The sequence below is a fragment of the Myotis yumanensis genome, unplaced genomic scaffold (genome assembly GCF_028538775.1).
Source record: "Myotis yumanensis isolate MYYU_CA2020_CCGP unplaced genomic scaffold, mMyoYum1.0.hap1 SCAF_6, whole genome shotgun sequence".
Classification (NCBI taxonomy): Eukaryota; Metazoa; Chordata; class Mammalia; order Chiroptera; family Vespertilionidae; genus Myotis; species Myotis yumanensis.
In genome coordinates this window covers 51,581,181-51,605,373 of record NW_027223757.1, presented here as the reverse complement: position 1 = coordinate 51,605,373, position 24,193 = coordinate 51,581,181, and the positions used below count along the sequence as shown (strand labels likewise).

The 24,193-nt window shown below is 41.8% G+C and overlaps 1 protein-coding gene across 3 annotated transcripts in view; it reads right to left on the bottom strand.

Moving 5' to 3' along the window:
- BACH2 (BTB domain and CNC homolog 2) overlaps positions 1–24,193 on the bottom strand; it is a 336,731-nt gene that overhangs the window by 64,539 nt on the left and 247,999 nt on the right. For all 3 annotated transcript variants that reach the window (XM_070418072.1, XM_070418073.1, XM_070418071.1), the window contains one exon: positions 13,253–13,507. In XM_070418072.1, the coding sequence (XP_070274173.1) occupies positions 13,253–13,495 (243 nt within the window). In that variant the 5' untranslated portion in view covers positions 13,496–13,507. The remainder of the gene's footprint in view (positions 1–13,252; positions 13,508–24,193) is intronic.

The window sequence follows — 24,193 nt, the reverse complement described above, 5'->3', positions numbered from 1 at the left end:
TGGGAGCAACTGACCACCAGAGGGCAGCTCCTGCATTAAGCGTCTGCTCCCTGGTGGTCAGTGTGTGTCATAGTGACCAGTCATTCCCAGTCTTTCTGTTGTTAGGGTCAATTTGCATATTACCCTTTTACTATATAGGATAGAGGCCTGGTGCACGGGTGGGGGCTGGCTGGTTTGCCCTGAAGGGTGTCCTGGATCAAGGTGAGCGTCCTGCTGGGGTGCCTGGCCAGCCTGGATGAGGGGCTGATGGCTGTTTTCAGGCTGTCCACACCCCCTTTAGGGTGGGGGTCCCCACTGGGGTGCCTGGCCAGTCTGGGTGAGGGGCTGAGGGCCGTTTTCAGGCTGGCCGGGACTGAAGCTCCCAGCCTCTCCTTTTTTCTTTTCTTTTTTTCCTGGGATTTATTTACCTTCTATAATTGAAACATTGTTGCCGTTACTGGCACTCCCAGCTCTGAGGCCATGGCCGGCTGAAAGCAGGTATCTGGGGTTTGTTTAGCTTCTATAATTGAAACATTGTTGCTTTCGGGCTCAGAGCCGGGCCACGGCAGGCGGGGAACATTGGCTTCATCCATCACTGGAGCAAGCAAACCTCCTGCTCGCTTCAGCTGCGTGGCTGCCAGCCGCCATCTTTGTTGGCAGTTAATTTGCATATCGCCCTGATTAGCCAATGGGAAGCGTAGCGGAGGTACGGCTAATTACCCTTTTTGTCTTTTATTAGATAGGATGGTCCAAGGTGTCCATTGAGAAGGAAGAAAACATCTCTCTTGGTGCTAGAGTGCCCATCTTTACATGGCAAGACCCTTGAGGTCCTCTTTTTTGGCAGACATTTTCCTGGACTTTTAGTAACTTTCTTGCTTTCTCCACCCTTCTCTTTTTGTAACGAATAAAACAAGAAAATAGATAAGTTGTAAGGTTTTAGAACGCCTCTTTGGACAGATCTTTGAAGTAACCTGCACACATAATTCCACTCCAAACCACATCACTCAACACGGCTCGGCACACATGTAGCCACTGCTCTTCCAGAGCTGCTCCACTCACTGCTGGGTGCTGGTGCCGCCTCCCCAAATGGTATCATCTATATAACACTCTTAGAAAAATAAACCGTCATTTGGTTCTGCATATAAAGAATTTAAAAAATCAAGAAATCACCCTAGCTGGTTTGGCTCAGTGGATAGAGCGTCAACCTGTGGACTGAAGGGTCCTGGGTTTGATTCCCAGTCAGGGCACATGCCCGGGTTGCAGGCTTGATCCCCAGTGTGGGGCGTGCAGGAAGCAGCCGATCAATGATTCTCTCTCATCATTGATGTTTCTATCTCTCTTTCCCTCTCCCTTCCTCTATGAAATCAATAAAAATATATTTAAAAAATTAAAAAATAAAGAAATCAATAGAATAGAAATGAAGACATACAAGGAATCAGAAAAAAAGTGAGTAGCAATGACATTGAATACTATCCTTTATAAAGCAGAAGATAAAATGAAAGAGTTGTTAATTCAACAAGCTGAAGGCCTGTAAATGTGGCCTTCTGTATCCTTCCTTTGATTTTCTTCTAAACGCAGGAATCTTTTGTTGGCTAAATCCCAGCATTTTTTTACCCTCACCCTCAGGCCAACTTTCGGCTTGCTTGGAAACAGCTGCCAGTATTTCTCTTTGCTGCCAGTCAGTCAAAAAATGTGCTCACGTTGGAGGCCTGGCTCCATCCCACCCAGGGCGCTGAATGCATTAACTTTTTCACACACAGCCTCTTTGCCAGGCCGCACACAGAAGTCCATCTCAACAGCAAAGCTCACTGAATCACCGGTTAGTCTGGAGGTGGTGTCAATGTCAGTTAGAAAGACTGTCAACATATTTTGGAGTCTATGGCCAAGTGATAAATTTAACGATATGCATCTAGTTAATAGAAAAAAGGAACACTTCTGAAATATTAGGAAACCAAAAGTGCCATTATTTAATTGCTCTACTCCTGAAAGTAAAAACAACCCTTTATCCAGTTTGTGCTTTGGTTAAGAACCAAAGCACACAAAATATAAACATAGAGTTGTTAACTGATTAGTGCCAATGATTTAATTTTACTTTCTTTGTGCTTCTAAGAACAGCCTTTTCTACTGACAAGTATGTACCACTCCAATGTCTGGATATAATTCATTTTATTAAGAAATTCCTGAATCAATTTCCTGGTTTACAGCTTGTCCAACCAAGATTCCAGGTGTTCTCACCCTAAGAACGGTCTCTTTCAAAAGCTGCCTGCTTGTATAACTGCACATCCACAAGAAATGTCATGGACACCCCTAACAATAGAGCTGAAACCTGAAGGAGTTTGGTGACATTCCAAGTTTTTAATGGAATGTAAATCCATTAAGATTATTAGGTAACTTTACTGATATCCTCAAATTTGTGCCAAGTGTTAAAGCTGCCAAAGAAAAGACAGAATAAAAACCGACTGTTGGATTCCAGCTCTGAGTATTTTGGTGTGGAAACTGTATTTTCTTGTAACTCATTTAAAAAACACACCATGCTTTCACTGTTTAATTGCAATCTCAGTTTTCAGGAAGCAAAGAGAAATGAGATACATAATCGATGTTTCTCTTCCGTTCGGCTTTCAGCCTAAATGGTCCTGCACTTTTATTGGCAAAGTAGGGTAGGTAATAACAGTGAACAAGAAAGCTATTCTAAGAAGTACTGGCTCAAGTGAAGTACCACTACATCACGAGTGACTCAACCATCTACTCAAGAGTGATTACTCTGCAACGATGAAGCCATACTAATTGGACAATGGCTTGCTGCCAGCTCATGTTGGCATGACCTACAATACCCTTGGCTGACAGCCATTCGGTCTATCACACCTTTTTTTTTTTTTTGTAATCTGGATGGGAAGTGGAAATAATTTTTAAAAACCCTCCCAAGTGCTATTTAACTTCTTATCATGAATTGAAAGTTTAATTAAGTATCCTGTTAAAGCCTAGGTTCTATGATTAAATATGACAAAATAATAGTTATGATTACTGATCAAGTGAGAAACTTCACAGCTCTGAACTTTGTCTTTAAGGTTATTATTAATTTTAATTGAAATAGTTAGGAGACTCCATAATAGGGGAAAGGAAAAATGTAAGGGACATTTAATTCATACATAGAAAAGAGGTTTAGAATGAATAGATATACTGGTAACTAAAGTTTAATGCAAACAAATTGACTGTCAGAGGTTTTTTACAGATCCACTTAAAATATTGATTACTGTGGTCATCTTATATTATATAGGGATAAACAGCTATAGTGAAAGAAATCCTTAAACATGGCTTTGAAATCAGGTCACTTAAAAATAATTTTTAGAGATGTCTTAGTTTTTGTCTATTCAACTCCTTCTACTTTGCCCAAATAGGAACATTTCAACATAAGTTTCTTGAAATAGGATTTATTGGCCTCAGGATTTAAACACTGTAAGAGGTTTGGAAACAGCTTATGCATTTCAGTTTTAAAATTAGCTATTGCTGTGGCTATTTTCACACCAGATTTCCCTCCCTCTGTATCAGCACTGCCGAGCAGCCTTCGGAGATGGAATCGCAACAGTGTTAGCCCCTCTCTTCACGGCTCTGCTTTATTGCGCCCCCGTGTGAGACTGGGGCCCAGATTTCAGGGCTGGAAGTCACCTTTGTGTTACTATAAATAAGTTCTGCCTTTAGGCATTTCAGAATTATTAGCATGATTCTAGGACTTGAAAATTTCTTACTTGCCAGCAAGTAGTTACCTGGAATATTTTGACTTATTATTTATTTGCTTTTTTTTTTTTTTAATCTGCTGCCAAGTCTCACTAATGCAACTTGGAAAATTGCACCATAGCTTCTAATGAGGATTCTGAGGTAAGAGTCATTTCATCAGACAAGACTGTGCTTTCCTTTTATGGGAATAATAACAACTACTATTTATATAGCACCATCCTTTCAAGAAGTTTAACATATCCCATTTCATTAATCCGAACAGCAGCCCTGCACGCCAAGCTGGTAACCCGTATTGTTACTCCCTGCACACTCCTATTGAAATTAAGGTCATTAAATGTAAAATACTGTGTCCAAAATCCTAAAACCTTCTGAAATGGTTAGAGAGCAATGATCTGCATCTTCTACAATCTGCCTAGGTCCTAGGTGATCCAATAGTGGTTCTACAGTTCTTTCACTGTCATCTCCTGTGAACTCTTATAAGACCATTTCTGAAAAGTCAGGGAATATTCACAAAGATAAGAGACATGAGTTCTCTCCTCTTCTGAAGTTGTGTGGTTCTCTCCTGACCAGTCTCCATGGTCTCTCCCTCCTTCTCAACCCAACTTCTCTCCTCTCTTTTTGTCCAACAGAATTTCTTTTCTCCCTCCAGCAGGGATCTAGAAAAGTTCATAGGTTCACAAATTTATATATAGCATGGGATAGGACTTCAGAGTTCATTCAGCCAGAGTCCATCATTTTCAGATAGAGATGTACCTTGCTAGACTGAGTCTGTCCCCTTGGTCAATAGATCCTGTCCTCTCAAGGGCATTCATTTAATAATTGACTTTCTGTCTCCTGTATCAGCAAGTCTTCTCTCTCTTTTGGAACTTTCCCATCAACCCAAGTATTAGTCAGCATGGGCTAGGCTCTGCTGTGGTGACATATAAACACCAAATCTTAATGGCTTAACATAAAATTTATTTCTCATTCATGTCAGATCTGATTTGAGTCAGATGGCTCTCCTCCAAAAGTGACTCAGGGATCTGGGCTGCCTGAGTTTGGCACATCAACCACTTTCTCTTCATCTCTTAGCACAAAATACACGTACTAATTATAAATTAGTAACTCCACCTTAGAGTTTTTTTTGATACCAGTTAAATGAACAGAAAGAACATAAATAACTCATACCTACTTTTAACTGCCTCATACCAGAGTTGACACATGATTTCTATTCATATTTCATTAGCTAGTTCTAGTCACATAACACACCTGACTGCAAATTTGGTCTTCCTGTGAGTCCAGGATTGAGGAAAATTGGATATGGGTGAATACTGATAATCTTTACCACAGAGTGAAAACATTCTGAAATTTCTTTATACTTAAAACAAAACAAACAAACAAAACCACTTTTGACACCATTTTCCTCCAGTTATTGAACTACTCTGCTCCCTTTAACTTAAAAGGCGGACATACAGATGGCCAATATATATATATATATGAAAAAATGCTCAACGTCACTGATCATCAGAGTGATGCAAATTAAAACCACAATGAGATATCACCTCACACCTGTCAGAATGAATCAATAAATAACAATCATTAAGTGCTGGTGAGGATGTGGAGAAAAGGGAACACTCATGCACTGCTGGTAGGAATGCAGACTGGTGCAGCCATTCTGGAAAACAGTATGGAGTTTCCTCAAAAAATTAAAAATGGAACTGCCTTTTAACCCAGTGATCCTACTTCTGAGAATATGTCCCAAGAATCCCAAAACACCAATCAGAAAGAATATATGCACCCCTATGTTCATAGCAGTGTTGTTTATAATAGCCAAGATCTGGAAACAGCCCAAGTGCCCATCAGTGGTTGAGTGGGTAAAAAAGTTTTGGTACATTTACACAATGGACTACTATGCAGCTGTGAAAAAGAAGGATCTCTTACCTTTAACAATAGCATGGATGGGCCTAGAGATTATTATGCTAAGTGAAATAAACCAGTCAGAGAAAAACCATTATAATCTCACTTATATGTGGAATCTAATGAACAAAATAAATTGACGAACAAAATAGATCCAGAGGGATGGATACCTGGGACAGATAGACAGATCTCAGATGTGAGGGGAGTGGGGAGGACTGGATAAAAGAAGTTGAAAAGATTAGCCAAAGGACATATATGCATAGCCCATGGACACAGACAACAGTGAAGTGAAGGCCAGGGGAGGGCGGGACACAGGGGCTGGGCGGAGGTGGGCAAAGTGGGGGGGGGGGGGGGATGGGGAACATCTGTAATAGTGTCAACAATAAAAACAAACAAACAGACCTAAAAATGTAGCTTACATTAGCTTTTTCAAATTCTACTCTTCCCATTCTTTCTTGAATACAATTGATTTCGTCTTTGTCCTAGACATGCTTCCCCAGAAGTGCTCAATGAAATCACAAATGGCTTCCAAATTGCTGGATAGTCAATATTCAGCCTTGGTCTTAATTGACTAACAGCATCATTTGACATGGTTGATTACTCTTGCTCCTTGAAATACTTTTCCTGGCTTCCAGCACTCTTTGTCTATTCTGCTGGTTCCATTTTATCTCCCTGACTTTTTTTAAAAAATTAATTTCAGAGAAGAAGGGGGCGGGGGGGGGGGGAGAGAGAGAGAGAGAGAGAGAGAGAAAAACATTGATAAGAGAGAATCATGGGTTAGCTGCCTCCTGCATGCCCCCTACTGGGGACCGAGCCCACAACCTGGGCATGTGCCCTGACCAGGAATCGAACCGTGACCTCCCAGTTGATGGGTCAACGCTCAACCACTGAGCGACACTGGCCGGGCTCTCCCTGACTTCCTAATACTGGAATACTGGAAAGCCCAAGGCTCAATCCTGGACCCCCCCTCCCCCCCCCCCCCCGCTCCAGCATCTACACTTATTCCCTTGGTGATTGTGTCCTGTCTTGTGGTTTTCAATATCCCCAATACTCTGGTATTAAAACTTCTACCTCTAGACTAGATTTCTCTCATGGATGCCAGCCATGCATCTTCCTGTGTACTAGAAATCTCTATTTAGATTTAACAGACATCTCAAATTTAATATGTACAAAACAGAATTCATAATTCCAACCCCCTCCTCAAACCTACTTCTCCCAGTCTTCACCAATCTTAGTGAATGGCAACTTCATTCTTCCAACAGCTCAGGCCCCAAACCTTGAAGATATCCTAACTCCTCTCTTTCTCTTTCATCCTATGTCCAACAAAAGAAGATCCCATTAAGCTTTACCTCCAAAATCTCACCGGAATCTGACACTGATCACCACCTACTGCTATCATCCTGATCTAGGCCATCATGCCATGCCTACTTCTGCCCTTGCTCTCTCCATCTGTTTTCACACAGAAGTCAAAATGATCTTCTCCTGGGAAACCCTCCAAAGGCCTCCCAGCTCATTCCAAGAAAAGGTAATGTGTTCAACAGGTTCAGAGCCTGGCCCTGTTACCTCTCAGCTGCTTCCTCCCACTTCCTTGCTCACTTGGCTCCTGTGTGTCAAACATGCCAGTCTCAGGACCTTTTCTTTGCTATCCCTTCTGCTTGGACCACTCTTTCTTCAGATGTCAGCAGAGCTGGCTTCCTCACCTCCTTCAGGCCTCTATTTAAAAGTCACCTCCCAAATGGTCCTTTCTTGACCACCATGTCTAAAGTGGCAATACCTATAACCTGGTGTTCCCCTTCTCTGTTTTATTTTCCTTGATGGCATTCAACAAAGTACATATTATATTTATTTATTTTCTGTCTCTCCACTGGAAAGTAAGCTCTCTGTTGCTTACTAGGTGCGCCCAGCATCTAGAATAATGCCTGTTACATAGTAGGGCCTTGATAAATATTTGCTGGAAGAATGAATAAGTGAGTGAGGAAACAGAAGCCCAAAGAGGTGGACTGGCTTGCTCAGGAACTTACATGCATTTAGTGCCAAGGTCCAGACTCTGGTTTCCTGAGTCACTCACTAGTGATGCTCCTTAGATCTCAAAATTTGCCTGTTAAGAGTTTTGTCTAGGTGGTGAATGGGTGAGGCCAAAGGGCTGACTCTGTGTGCTGGGGTCGGTGAGTGTTTTGTTCTATCTTGGTTATGCCACTTGCCAAAGACCTCACCCATTGCTTCTCACCAAATCTCACCTCCCATAGTTAAACCTAGGCTCAGAATGCTGTTGGCATCCTGTACTGTAGTGTTAAATAGTATTTCATACTGAAAAGACTGTTCAAAGACAATCATGCCTGTCTTATTACTTCTTTAAAAGACTGGATCTAAGCCATCCCAGAGACATTAACAGCTTTCATATCCTCTGAAAACTTTCAGACAAGAAGATGCCATAATTTCCTCTATGCTTGGCAGTGCTACCACAGGAACGTTCTTTATTGCACCCTGTGGTTAAGGCTTAACAACAAATGCCTTTTCTTCAGAATCCTTTTGGGTCGGCTGTCCTTTTTGCTTAGCACTGGAAAAAACCAAGATCTGCCCTAAAATGTTGAGAGAGAGAAAGAGAGAGAAGGAAAGAGAGAGAGAAGGAAAGAGAAAGAGAGAGAGAGAGAGAGAGAGAGAGAGCGAGTGCAAAAGACAAGGCTAGAGAGTGAATGAGCAGAAGTCTGAAATACATTTATACCTAAGAAAGCATACGGTCCACCTGAAGGGGCCATATTTACCCCTACCCTGTAGCTATTCTCTGCAAGAACCCTTCCCCATGAAAGGATATGGGAAAAAGCCCAAAGAAAGGTGGTGGAGCCTTGGCAATAACCTCTTTTCCCTCTAGTTTTTAATATTTATTTTTGACAAATAAAAATTGTGTATATTAAGGTATACAATGTTATTTTGGTATATGCAGAAACTATGAAGTGATTACCACAATCAAACTAATTAACATATCGATCACCTCTCATAGTTATTTTGTGTGTGTGGTGAGAACAATTGAGACCTACTCTCTTAGCAAATTTCAAGTATATAAACCCACTATTAACTACAGTCAGCATGCTGTACATTAGGCTTCCAGACCTTATTCATCTTATAACTGAAAGTTATTTCCCCTTTTGCCCAACCCCACACTCCTGTGGTACCCAACCATTGCACTCTCTCTGTTTAGATGAGTTTACTTCTTTTTAGATGCTACATACATGATCTCACATTGCTACATGAGATTATACAATATTTGTATTTTATGTCTGGCTTTTTTTCACTTGGCATAATGTCCTCCAAGTTTACACATGATGCTGCAAACAGCAAGATTTCCTTTTTTTTTTTTTTTTTTTACAAATGAGTAATATTCCATTGTGTGTATGTATGTGTGTGTATATATGTATGTATGTTGCATTTTCTCTATCCAGTCCTATGTTAATAAACATTTAGGTTGTTTCCAAATCTTGGCTATTGTGAATAATGCTACAATGCACATAGGAGTGCAGACATCTCTTCAAGATAGTGATTTTATTTCTTTGGATTTATACCCAGAAGTGGGATTGCTGGATCACATGGTAGTTCTATTTTTAATTTTTTTGAAGGACCTCCATACTGTTTTCCACAGTGGCTGTATTAATTTAGATTCCCACCAACAGTGCACAAGGGTTCCCTTTTCTCCACATCCTCGTCAGCACTTGTTATCTTTTGACTCTTTGATATTAGACCTTGGCAAAAACCTCTTAACAGCTGCTCTTCCCCTGGTATTTTGGAAGGGAGCCAAGCAGCCCCATATGAATGGGGTTGAATGGCAAACCCATTGTGGGCTCCATGTCTTCTAAGGAAGCACACCCCATTCCTGCCCTCTGCACCTGACACACCGTAAGAATGAACTTCATGATTGTGATGCACTTCCAGCATGGTCGGCATCCAGCCCAAAACGGTTTTAGTGACTATAGCTAAGCAGGTGCTTGTTGAGCCAACTTTAATACTAATGAGCAGTGGGATAATGGCCTTGCAATGCTTGGCACAGCAGCCACGTTCTCTTCATCTCTTAGCACAAAATATACTTACTAATTATAAATTAAATTATCTGTTTCATTATTTAATGAAAGTACTAAGTATAATGCCTTCTCTTCCACTGTTGGCTGACACACATTCCTGAGTGTTTTTCAACGGGGAGCCAACACTCAACTCATATAACTTCTAGGGACTATCTGCCACTCCATTTTAGGGGGAAGAAAGCAAGATACTTCTTGGCTTCTGGAAGGAGGTCTCTATTTTTGTCTCTCCCCCTTCCAGTTAAGAGGTTACACCAGCACTGTGGCTCTAATTTGCTGGTAATTGCATTGCCCATCAATACTCAGGATTTGGGGGTAGAAATGTACAATTGGACAGCAGCTGGAAGCAGAGCTGGGTTTGGCTTAAACTGACCAAGCAGGGGTGGTGGCAGTCTGTATCTGGAAGTTTCTTAGTCCGAGGAGGAGCTCTCAGACTCGGTCCTGCTGGCCCCTGGGAAATACAACGGCTGTCTGGCTGGGGAGTGTAGAGGTGGGCCAAGTGTGAACAAGACTGGGACAGGGCCAGAAGCTGATCTGAGTTCAGTGAGAGAATGATGATGAGGTTCAAAGATTTCCAAGGGGCTAATCAAATGCTTTTTCTTACATCATATGAACCAAATGCCAGTTAGTTCCAGGCAGCTACTTTCCAAGGTAGTGTTTGGGATTTCTTGTTGTTCACCACTTAATTCAAATTCTATGAAGTCATTCACTGAACTAGGAGGTACAATGACCACAGAGCCTGCAAGGACATTTCAGTGTGTACACAGCAAGGAGAAGAAAACAATGCCCAGTGTTGGGGGCCACGGGGGGGTGTTCTGAGCAGGGGGACGGGGCTCCTGGAAGGAGGCTTCACAAACAATGACAGACCCACAAAGGAAAATGCCACTGGGGCTGGCTCCCATGCCCCATCAGCAAGATACTTGGAGCTGGGTTACGGACAATAGGAATTCATGTTTCACAGGAAGAAAGAAGTATCTAGTTATGTATGAAGGTTTCAGGTACTTGAGCAACCAGAATGCTTTCATGGTTTGGAAATGCAGACAATATAGGGACAGCAATCATTTTACATGGCTAGGAAGAAAGAAAATCAACACATCGCATATTCCCACTTAACTGGAACACAATCAATCATAAAGGTCAAATAGCAGGTTTTTGTGTGATGACTACACAGTGTGCCTCTTACTTTAAAGAGTGCCCCATGCCAAGGAAATAAGATACTGTCAGGGCTTTGATCTAAAAAGAAACTTTCAGGTTACAGCTGTGTGCATTTATATCTCGGTTTCCTTTAAACTTTACTGACTTGGCATCATATTATGATAAATAATTCAAAGACATCAGAATTTTAGGGGCTTTTACAGATAAGAACTGGGGTTCACAGAGGTTTAGTGCCTAGATCAGACTCCCAGAGGTAACCAGGCAGGCAGGGCTTCCGGCACATGGTCCAGGGAGGCTCAAAATGGGGCAAGCAGACACTGAAGAGAGGCTGATTACATAAAACATGATTTTCATCTGTAAATATATATATACATGTATATATACATATATATATATATGTATATATATATATATATATATATATATATATATATATATATATATTAATTGATTTCAGAGAGGAAGGGAGAGGGAGAGAGAGATAGAAACATCAATGATGGGAGAGAATCATTGATTGGCTGCTCCTGCATGCCCCACACTGGGAATCAAGCCAGCAACCAGGCATATGCCCTGACCAGGAAATGAACTGTGACCTCCCGGTTCATAGGTCGACGCTCAACCACTGAGCCACGCCGGCCGGGCCATTTACAAATATATTTTAATAAAATCTAATTTTTTTAAAATCAGTGAAAAAAAACATACAAATGAGGTGGCTCTCAAAGTGATACAGGTAATAAATGAACTATAAGCCTCACACCCCTCCCCCTAAGACCATTTTGGATAAATAAACATTTTCCAAATATTGCCAGGGAATTCCAGAGTAGGAATAAATTCAAAAGGCATTCTTGCTTCTCACCTAGAGAACAAAGGGTTTTACATTTGACAGATATTTACTGTGGGATAGGGACCATGCTGAGAACTTTCATATTCATCATCCCACGGAATAATGGGTACTCGCCCACTCTTGCAGATGAGGAAAATTCAGCTCCCATCACCCAGTCACACCAGAGCTGCCGTTCCTTGGCCTTCCCACATTACTTGGTACGTAAGCTACCCCAGCCCCAATTACATCACCTTCAACTGATTTGTCCTTTGGCTTCTAGTTTTGGGATCATTCTAGTTACCTATTTGTAAGTGCTGTGAGGAGGAGTAATGAGACTTTTCGTGAGTTCTCACTTTATCAGGTGGCCACTCTCCCGTTCTGCAGGACTCACGGCAGATGTTGCTTAACAAGGGACTGGATTTGCTGATCCTCTCTGACCCCCCTGTCTTACCTGTCTGGCTATTTGTTTTTATTTTATGTTGAATTTAGATGCCTTTCTTGCCCCACCACTTCCTGTTGCCTTATACATAGCCTCTTTACTCATTTGTATGATCAGGGCTCTGGAGGCATTGGGGTCTATGACCCTGGGATTTAATGCCAGTGGTCCTCATCAGAACCCCACATCAGGGTGGTGGGATCTCTGGTTTCTCCTAGGGTTGCCGTGAAGAGCTGCTCAGTGGATTACTGCTCAACTCTGGGGTAGACTATGCACGTGAGCTTCACCCCTGGGAACTGTGCAGTGGTGGTGGTGGCCGTGGTGTTGTGCACTGTGCTGGTGCACAGGGAGTGATTCTGGCCCTGAACACAAAGACTAAGGCTGCTTAGTGTTATCCTTGGTCCCATGAAAATGAAGGGGAATGAGGATGATGGAAGAAGAGACATTGTATGCACAGTTCAAAGGGTGGCCAGTTTAATGGTTTGTCATTATTGTGAAGCCCATCATTTGAATTCCTGTAGCTCAAACCATCCAATTGAATGTCATCTCTGGACAGATCAGGTCCAGCTACCAGTGTCCTTGATAGACTGAAATGACTCAATTTACTGAAGTAATTAAGAAACCTGAGTAGGGTATTTTCAACAATGGTGAGAAAAGCAAGTTTGCACTTCTTAGAATCATACTATATTAACTGTCAAAATTTCAGCTTGCTTTTTACTTTTTCCCCAAGCAAGAACGGTGCTGTGAATACTCTCGTTCTTCAACTCTCAGGGGAACTCAAGTGCTCCTTTAATCATTTGAAACAGAAAAATCATAGCAACAGTCCCAGTGATTCAGATCCCACATCTAGGACTGTACCAAACTTTGGCTGTGAACTACTCAAAACCTGAAGAGTAAGTGAACCAGAAAGTGAGTGGCTGTGAGCCACAGGTGGGGTTCAGTTCCCTTCAAGAAAGATGCTCTGTTCAGATTCGTGCCTCTGAGACTTTAAAGGCATCAAATAGAAACTGGCTATGACATAAACCTAACATGTGGGTGACTTGGACATCAGCCCCTGAGTGGGGATGTGGCACACGGTCCACCTTCTAGCTCCCATCCAGCCAACTGTCTACAAGCCAATATGTCTCCATTAGCAACACACACAATCAAACCAAACTACTGTACCTCCTCTGGCAAGCTGACCACCAAGTCATTTTTCGTCTGTCCGACCAGCGCCTGCCAGAAGTATTCACTGCATGCAGCCAGCACAGCCCGGTGGGCCCGGAACTCCTTCCTCTCCACAATCAGAGTCACGTCACAGAGAATATCCTTTTTCCGCTGGTCATTGAGGCCCAGGAGGATGTTGGTGCAGTGGACTGTGGACTCATACACATACATGGGGGAGTCAGGCTTCTCATCCACAGACATGCCGTTCAGACCCTGAAAGAAAGAGAGGCCGGGTCACCTCTATCTGAGTCACGGAGAGAAGGTGAGGAAGAACTTCATGGTTCCTGAGTCTCATTGCCATGAGCCAGGCAGAAAGGGGCAGAATTGCTCATTAGTATTTTCATTCTCAGCACAATGAGCTCAGAAAACATATTGGAGAGTCAGATTTTATGTCTGACTTTACCGTTTCCATTTACTGCGTCCTTTTACCCCATGGACATGAAGCCAGATCTTTAATGGAACACCCAAAACATTTAAAACACATACATACTTTAAAACTTGGTAGTTTTGATTTTTGGCTGACTGAAAAGAAACTTTCATGTATACACAGTCCCAATTCAAGTATTCATTTGAGCTTTGTGTTAAGAGGAAATGAATCATTTTTGAAGTATGTGTAATGCTCTCTTGATTTAAATACATGTAAGTTGCTAAGTTGAAATTTGGTTAAGATATCAAATATTTAATCATAATACACAATTTAACAAGGGATCTAAGCAGTGTGTGTATTAACAGTAGATGTAGCCAGCTATTGCAATTGCCCTTGGCCACTGTAAGACAAAGCACAACCAACACAATGCCACTGTTGCTCATGAAAAGCTCTTGAAAAGAAGTGGAACGGAGCTGTCATTATCCGCAGATTCGGTGTACATCCTCTTTAAGGACATACAACATATCACAACAGGAGTCATAACAAAGATGTATTCAACAGTGAAGATCACTTTTACAAAAAAAAAAAAAGATTCTTTGCTTTAAAAAGTGTCCACTGACATATTTAAAATAATAGTATCTGTACTTAATTTACATAATTTACATAAGTTTTTCAGTAATGTTTACTACTAGTATGAATTCCAACAACGAGTCTTATTTTCTTTGTGGTTTTAAGCTTATTTATTTTTTAACAGCTCTAATATACAATGAACTGCATATATTTATAGTGTGCAGTTTGATATATTTTGGTAATCAAGACAGTGAACACATCCTTCATCAACAACAATCTCTTTATGTCCTTAATAGCCCCTCCCTTGCACCTCTCTGTATCCCAGCCCCTGAAACCACAGGTCTGCTCTGACACTACATATTAGTTGTCATTTTCTATATTTTATATAAATGGAATCATACAGATTGTATCCTTTTAATTCTGGCTTCTTTTATGATGTATAGATATTGTGTGATTCATCCATGTTGTGTGCACCAATTGTGTGTTCCTTTATTGACGAGAAGTGTTCTATTGTATGGACATAGTGCAATTTTTTATCCATTTATCTACTTACTGGTGGATATTTGGGTGCTCACAGTTTTTGGCTATCCTATATAATAAAGAGCTACTATGCAAATGGTCATCACACCCTCAGGCCGTAATGGCTCAGACACTCAACACTGGGGAGAGAGGAATGGGGACCAGCTAGGCTGCGGCCCCGGAGAGGGACAAGCCACCCGCTCCGCGGTTCCAGGCACCAGCAGCTGGGGCTGTGGCCCTGGAGAGGGACAAGCCGCCTGCCCCGAGGTCCTGGGTACCTGTGGCCTGAGTGAAGCCACCTGCCCACGGTCCCCTGTGGCTGTGGCTGGCCCAGGCGAAGCCAGCCCGGATCCTGGGTGCCTGTGGCCAGCCAGAGGGAGGGAAGCCCGGGGTCCCAGGTACCTGCGACCGGCCAGAGGAGGGAATCATGGGTCCCAGATGCAGGGGCAAGGCAGAGGTGGTTAGGGGCAATCAGGCAGGCAGGCAGGGGGGAGGGGTTAGGAGTGATCAGGCAGGTGAGTGGTTAGGAGCCAGCGGTCATGGATTGCGAGAAGCAGTTGGACATCCCCTGAGGGGCCCCAGATTGGAGAGGGTGCAGGCTGGGCTGAGGGACCCCCCATGCACAAATTTCGTGCACTGAACCTCTAGTTACAAATAAAGCTGCTATAGATTAGTGTTTAAATCTTTATATGACCATATCCTTTCATTCCTCTTGTGTAAATACCTAGGGGTAGAATGGAAGATTATTTGGTATATGTAAGTCTAACTTTAAAGAAAAAGATTTTTTATTGATTTTTAGAGAGAGAGGAAGTGAGAGGGGGAGAGGGAAAGGGAGAAAGAGACATTGACTGGGTGCCTCCTGCAAGCCCCCCACTGGGGATCGAGGCCGCAACCCTGACTGGGAATTGAACCATAATCTCCTGGTCCATAGGTCAATGCTTAACCACTGAACCACACTGGCTGGTGCTTATTAGTTTTCATAACCTTTTTGTGGTAGATTCCATAGATGTTCTATGTAGATTATGTTGTCTGTAAATGAAGACATTTTATTTCCTTTCCAAACTGGATGATTTCAAGGTATTTTCTTGCCTTATTGCATTGGCTAGATGTACTGGTACTGCACTGTACCTCTAGTACAGTTTAAACTGTAAGTGGTATGAGCAAATATCCTTGCCTTGATCCTGATGTTAGGGGAAATGGATTATGCCTTTCATTGTTATTTATGATGGTAGCTTTAGGTATTTCATAGATGTCCCTACTGAGTTGAGGAAATTTCTTTCTATTCCTAATTTGCTGGAAGTTTATTTAAAAAATCAGGAATGGATGCTGGATTCTGATAAATACTTTTTTTGCATCTATTGAGATAATCACAGTTTTTCTTTTATAAAAAAGTGTTTTAATAAGGAAAATAACATTGATTTATTTTTGAATTTTAAACCAATCTTGCATTTCTAGGATAACCTCCACTTGATCATAATATATGTGCCTTTTCACACGTTGTCAGACTTCATTTCCTAACATTTTGTTATCAGGCAGCACTCAAAACTAGGAGGAACAATTAATGTTCAAGGATGTAAATGGTGTGCATAATTCATAAGAAGCAGGAGATTTATGAGACATCTCTTTTCTCTAATCCATTTATTAATGCACCTATACCAAAAAGAGGGAAGCTTACTATATACAGACACAAAGCTGTAAGTTTTTCAGTGAAACATGAAATTAAATAAAATCAAAAGAGAAATGAAAGTGAGGTTCTGTGGAAAGAGGAGTGGACAGGGGTGCAGGGCTTCTGGCCCAGCTCTGGCACTGTGTGGCTTCTGGATGACTCACTTTTCTCTGGGTCTGCTTCCATGTTTGTAAAATGAAAAGTCTTGACTAGAAGACCTGCAAATTTCGTACCAATCTACAATTCTATGAGTCCAAGAGTCTATAAAAGAAATACCTACCTGATTATGAGAGTGAGATATTGTCACTTTAGTTGAGACAAATTAGCTTTCTGTAACTTTATAGAGACCAATTATGGAGCCTCTTTCATTGTGGATATTGCAGAGCTGGGTGCAGAGAATGGGGTGAACAATATCCAGGAAGAAACCAAAGTCTTCTGGGAGAAAAGAAACTAGGACCTGAGTCCCTGGCTCCCATAAGATGCCAAATTGGGAAGCTCTGCTGAGATAGAACATGGTATCTCTGAGGAAAACGGGGGAGGGACAAGTCCCTTAAGGTGACATTACTTTAGGAAATGGGGAATCCAAACTTAGGAGGATATTTTGGCATAATATGTGGACTGATGCTATTAGCTCCTCCAGTCCTGGTTATCTTAGCCCAGACGTTTGTTCTGGGAACTATGTTGACCAAGGGAACAAACACTAAAAGAGTATGTCACCCTAGAAACCCAGAGTGGAGTTCCGCTGAGGTCCAAGGAGGGTCCTGAGGACTGTCCTATAGCACTAGACACGGGCCTGCCCACCAGGTAGGAGCAGCATCCACGGTGCCTCAGATTCCAGCTCACAGGCAAGATGGTCTCTTTCTGGCTCTAGGGCAGCTGGTGGTAGGGGCCTCAAAAAAAGACTCCATACCCTGTCATAGGGCCGGTTTGGGAAAATAAAGGAGATGTGGCAATATGTGCCCCCGAGTTGATAAAGCAGGTTATGGTAGCCCCATGAACATCTGCTTTTTGGGCTAAACCTTCCAGAGAGTTTTAGAAGACATTTAAAACATATCAGATCGGTTCATCAAATGGTAAATCTAGAATCTATCATTTCCAGGAAGCTGTTGCTAGACTTTAACCTGACTGAGGATATTCTTGCTTTTATTACATTATTCCTGGAAAATCTTTCCTTATGCCACGCCAGCACCACTCCATTCCTCTTTGCCTTTATGTTCCTATTGGATCTCATCACTTCCCTCCCTGTTGGCCCCTTTTCAAGCATAATGGGACAGACTGTTTCTTCCTCTTTTAGAAATCATTCAGCCCGCCCCATCCCCTGATTATCATGGGTGCTCTTCTAGGAATTCCTCCAATTTGCCTGTTTTTGACTGACTCATGCCAACCTGAAATCTGTTTCCCCTATCACTGCATTAGGTTTCATTCCGTTTTCCTTTTTCACTTGCCGTACTAATATTAATTAAACGGTATTTTATCCCTAATGCAGCAAATCCTGAAATCTTTAGCAGAATCCATGGGATATAAGAACGAGATACTTGGTAGTGAGTAACAGAGCCCAAAATAGTATGTACGAGTCTGACAGCCAGTCTTCAGGCTAAGCATTAGACAATGTGTTAAAGTGTGTAGACATTAGCTGAAATCAGATTGTAAGGAAGTGTTCCAAAGGTTCTGATTTTGGGTCTTGGCTGGATCTCATTCTTCTTTTTGTAGGCCAAAAAACCCAGCTGCACACGTACATATACATATACCAAATCGTCTTATCATATGGTTCAGCAGTAAAAGTTAGTTACTGTTATTTTATCATAGTGTGTTCATCTCCTCAAAAAGCTACACAGACCATAACTCTCATCAGTAAGAGATCTAATATTAATGAAGGCAAACTACTTGTTAATGCATTCATTCCCTCTTTGCTCATTATTGGGTCATATTCAGAAATTAAATATCTAACCGTTCTGAAGGTAAAAGGATAAAGTCAAAGAACCAAAAAAAAGAAAAAAGTCTACACTGGGAAGTCTGAAAAGCTGTAATTCACAAAAGAGTAGAATGTTAAGTTTTTCAGACAACTTGTCATGTCTAGAATTTTTCAGATGAAAAGAAATGAATATGCTTTGCAGGTAATGAAAAAGACCAAATCATAAACGATTTCACTTGAAATCCCAACCACATTTCCTCTAGAAACAGTGCATTAAATAAATACTAGTACTTCTGTGAATCAAGCACTAAATTATTTAGTAATTGCTTAGTAAATTCTGCCCTTATCAAGCATGCTTTTAAAAAAAGTTATTTACTATGAAATGGGAAGGGTTAGTTTTTACACAAGAAAGTTGTCAAGTCTATAGAAACTTTAGAGTGCACACTGCCATTAAAATTACTACGTTATTACTTTTGGATTGGAAACACCTTTCAATCGTATCAAGACCTAAACTTCTTACTTAGAGTGGAAAGCAATCCAATTTCAGTATTTTCTAATGGAAAAGTGCAGTGCCTGTCACTTAATGTCTCTAATGCTTTGGCTAGCTAAAGTAAGAGCCTGACACGGAGCAGCTAAAACGTTCCATGTTCTTTATTTACTCAAACACTCCATCTGCGTGTGTACTAGTTAGTGCCAAGGGAACTGAAATTTAAGGCTGTTGTTAGGAGGAAGCACTTGCAATTATATCATCAGATCCTTAATAGCTCGGAATGATTCTTGTGCTTCAATATAAACTTCCATTTTCCTTGAACTTTCAGGAGGAAGTTCAATTTACTGACACATAGTTGATGATAATGTTTTTATTGCACAGTGGAAAATATTTGAAAAATTAGGGACAATCACAATAAACCCCAGTTTTTTGGTAATTTCTGTTATTGATGTTGTTTCACTTATTTTTTAAACAGATCAAAATAAAAAATAATCCACTTTCAAAATATACCATATACACATATGTATATATATGTGTATATATGTAAGTGTAAATTATATGAAGAGTCATGATGTGACACAGAGGCTAAGCTAGAAGAAATATTAGACTGTTGGTAGCAGACTGTATGCATTAATCTAAAGGAAATAGATAATTAATGATATATTGCACACCCACCAAACTAAAGAGCATTTGACAGTATCAAGTGTTTGTGAAGATGTTAAGTGACAGGACTCTCATACACTTATGGTTCAACCTCTTTGGAAAACAGTTTGGCATTATCTAGTCAAGTTGAAGAAGTGCACAGATTATGACCCAGTAATTCCACTCCTAGGTTACACCCAGGAGACACTTCTGCATGTCTGCAACAGGAACTCTATGCGAGCGTTCAGAGCAGCACTGTTCAGCATAACTCCCAACTGGTAACAACACCGTGTCTGTCAGCAGCAGAATGACTAGGTGCACCGTGGTCTATTTATAATAGTCCACAGTGCAAGAATACAAGAATACAAAGCAAATGTGAGCCGCATGCAACAACATGCATGGGTCTCAAAAACCTAGTGTTGAACACTGCTGAATACTGAGCCAGAGAAGCAGGACACAAAATAATAACATACAATTGAATTTGAATTTTAAGAAGTTAAAAAATGAACTATAACTTAAATATCTTGGGATATATATGTAGGTGATAAAACTATAAAGGAGAGCCTCAGAGGTTCCCTTAGTGGAGACAGAGCTGTCACAGGAAAGCAGCACTAGGACATGTCACATGTCCTATTTCTCGACATCAGTAATAGGTAGATGTGTGTTCACTTTGTGTTAAATTATATATTTGTCTTATGCACTTTTAATATGTACATTCTATTTTATAAATAAAAATACCCAGCTATCCCCAACTAAAAACTGTAGGAAAGGGTTAACAACTCAAGTAGTCTGCCTCAGGTTTTGTGACTTAATTATGGAGGGTGGACTTTGGGTTTTAAATGAAAACACACACCCACAATGTAGTCTACAATTTAAGGTCAGAAGGGTCCTTAAGGGTAATCCAATCGAACCGATTCCAAGTTGTGTGTTTTAAATCAGAAACTGTAAAAGTGGGCAGAAGGCAGGACAAAGCCCTTTGGGAGGTGGTGAGAAATCTGAGCCCAGGCTTTTGCTTCAGAGCAAAAGTCTTTTCAGAGATCCCTCGTTTCATCTTCACTCTTGTGAAAACCAAATCACTTCAATTGCACTTCTAGTTCCTTAGCTATAACATGAGGAAATGCACCCGGTGACCCGGCAAGGCGTTTCTAGTTCCACAGTTCTGTGAAAGTGCAGAAATTTAGGAAAAACTTGAAACATGAGCTTCTCTAACTACAGTTCTTAAGAAGGCTTCTTCTTCTTCTTTTTTTTTTTTTTAAGAAAGTTAGAAATGCTCAAAATAATATAGCTGGCTGGAAGGGAAAAATGCCATCCCATAGCTTTTGGAAGAGGTGAAGAAGAAAGGGAGACCTACCCAATGACAGTCTGACTTTTCCCTCCTTATAAACGGAGTCAACTCGAAGGAAGGAGGAATCAAGAACTGGTTTTCTCCTATTAGTGGAACAGAATGCCCACAAGCACTGAGCAATGGTTCAGTACTTTGTTGTCCCCACTGCCCTGCCCCTAAAGTGCTCTGGTGGGCAGGGTAGGTCCTCACAGGCTGTATTAGATACATAGCTATGGACATGGGATGGCCATCCTCTCCTCTGTCCGGGTCTCCACTCAGGGAAGTCAGGTGAGACACACTGTTTAGGTGTCAGAGAAAGGCTGTGGCTTGGGCACAACAACAACATAGGGCATGCACTGTCATCTCTAGATGAAACCATGACATGCTTTGAAATCAGTGGGTGAAATGGAGTCCACTCTAGGTCACCTAAGATACTTGATTACTTTTAGTGGAGGTTGGGTGATGGTGGGGGTGTGGGCGTGGCCAAGAGAGGAGGCGGGCAGGGAGAAAGAGTGGAATTAGGGATTGGCAGATTTGGATGTGTAGCTTGTGGTCACCTCCCCTGCTCTTTTTGTCTATATTTTGGTGCTTGCCTTTGGTTCTTTGGTGGTAAGCCCCAGCTAAGACTGCAGTCAAAGCCCTCACTTATTCTGCGGAGGTAGGTCCTTTTCTCTTCCTGGCAAGTTTTCTTTTCTATCTTGTCATTCCCAGTTTGTCTCTGGTGCTACTTCTTTATATCTACGTTCTCCATTTATATTCACTTCTCATACAGCAATCTCTGCTTCCTATTAGCATTTGCGTCTTGCCTATTTGGAGTTAGAGGACAGAGAAAAGTCATTCCTTTTCTACATTTTTTCTTTATCAGGGCATCTGTGTGAAATATTTTTCCCAGTGTCCCCTTCCCTCCCCTCACAGACAGAGAAATATTACCCTAGAGCTTCATGCTGCTAATGTGAGAAGAAATTATGAACAGTGATTAGGAGGCTAAATGAGGGTGGTGGAACCTATTTACTTCATTAAGGTTCCTTCAGGGAAAATGCAACGACGGGAAACTGAGAGATAAGGGTTAATACTAAAAGAATAAAAGATCCATTTGACTCAGAGCAATCTTCAGTCTGCCTGGATTCTATCAGACACCCTTCTCCATGGGGAAATCATTACAGAGAAATGACATGCAAAGTGCGCCATAAAGCATCTGAGTCAAACCAGAGGGAGGATGACTCAACGGATCATTTTACATTTTAATAGAAGGCACTGCAGATTTGTACTGAGTGCACAGTTCAACACAGGGCGCGCATCTTCTCCCCAAAACTTCTCCCTCGGGTGGGAGGGGAGTTCCCAGAACCTGACAGAAATTATTCTGTGTTAGAAAAGAACCAAGTCAAAACTCACAACAGAGAATCAAAGACTAAGAAAAGACAACAGATAGTCAAATGCAGAAAAAAGGGGAGACACAAGTCTGTCTAATTCCAACTTTAGCGTTACTGTCCAACCTGAGACTGTGAAAACTGAACTTGGCCGTTAGTGGACTTCGAATCTGATTGGGGAGAGGGATAGGGAGAGAGGGGGAAGAGGGAGAAGAAAGAGAGGAGGGAGGCAAGAAGAGAACATCTAAGTGTTATACTTAAAAATCTGGCTCCTTAAATTAGCTTCCAAAGAGTTTACTGTGCAATTACTGCCTGACAATGCTGGGTGTCCATGTAAAGTCAACAAACAGTATTAGCAATGCCATTGTTCCCAGCATGCTTCCTGGGCTAGTTATTGCTTTTAGGTGCTGACTTGCCTATGGGACTCATCTGACCAGGAATTATGATGGTAAAGGCTGGATTAGCAAACCTTACTCCTTCTCAGGGGGGTGACCTCCAGGTGCACTTGAGACAGAAAGGTCTGTCTGTATGTAAGGATATCTATGGTTCTGTGGCTGTTCATCCTTGTGATCTCTATCAACGCCTGTCCTGCTTCCTGAGAGGGCATGCTGCTTGCAGGTGGGAAAGAAAACAGAAGTGAGTCGCCGAGGTTTGGCAAAAATACAGCTTTCACAGAAAAGGTCCTTAATAAAAGGAAACTTGCTTCTTTCACGCATCGGGGTCTTTTGGACCACACGGTTCTGTTCTGAAATATCTTCTCTGCAGGGATGCAAGCTGGGATGGGTGAAGTTTAGATTGCAATATAGTTCACCTGGTAACTAGAACAATCGAAACTCTGCACCCAGGCAGGCAGCATCTAATCAGGGTAAAGGAGTCATCAGCCTGAGGGTCCTTTCGGGAAATGCTCTGGGAAAGGTTTGTGAATTTCCACTGAAGTCTGGGTACCTTCACTCCTGTTTTTCCATTTAAAAATGATTAAAACCAGGGGGATAACCTATTGGTCGGCAGTTTGTTAAATCCCACATCAGGAAATAAAAGCACTTGGACCATCTGTCACCATCCAGGAGATCAAATGGAGCTGGAATATTAACACACATGTGAAATGGCCTCCTGGGAGTATGGGAACAGGCAGGTCAGGGAAGAGGGATGGCGGGGGTGGGGGAAGGATGTGCTAGGAGCCACCCAAGTCCCTGTCCCGTCCTTGGCAGCTCCTCAGAGTAATGACGACGGTTATCACAAGGCAGGGACAAAATGCTTCCCGACACTGAGTATGCTGTTTAAAATATAAATCCTATTACATGCGTATATTACACACCACTCACATCCACTATTTGCACCATACAGGATATGCTTCGGATCATGCAAAGTATGTTAAAGAAAGGATTCTTTTCTAATTCACTCATAAAAAGTCAAAATTGCACTGCCATGGGGGGGAAAACACTCTTTTTCCAAATGGTCAGGAAAAGGTGTGACAAGGGCCAGGCCTCTGGCCAGGTGGTGCTGGACAAGCACAGAGAGGCACCCAGACAAGCACAGAGAGGCACCTGTCAGGAAGACACATCTCAGCTGTTCCTCACTCCACGACGCACCTGCTTCCCACTTCTCCGATCCCCAGACAGGGGGCGTCCATTGGAGTCCCGGTTCTCCCACTTGCTAGCTGTAGGGCTTTGAGTATATCAGTTAGACTGTAATCCGTGGTTTTTCCATCTGCAAAATGGCTACGTGAAGATGAAACGAGATGAAGCAATAGGCGTTTGGGATGGTCTTTGTTTTACAGTTAACACTCCACAAATAAAAGCTGTTATTATGCAAAGAAAACTAATTTCTTTGCACATTATATTAACTTGTAGTTCTGCACAGACTGAGCGTTTCTTATATTGAGGAAACCTGGGCTTCACGAAGAATGATGTATATCTTTGCCAGATCCTCCTGCTTAAACACCAAGGGAAAGGTCGATTCGCTTGATTTCCATCCATGGCCTGTGAGAAAATGATGGGACAATATGTGGGATCTGGTACTTTCTGGCAACTTTGGCAACGACA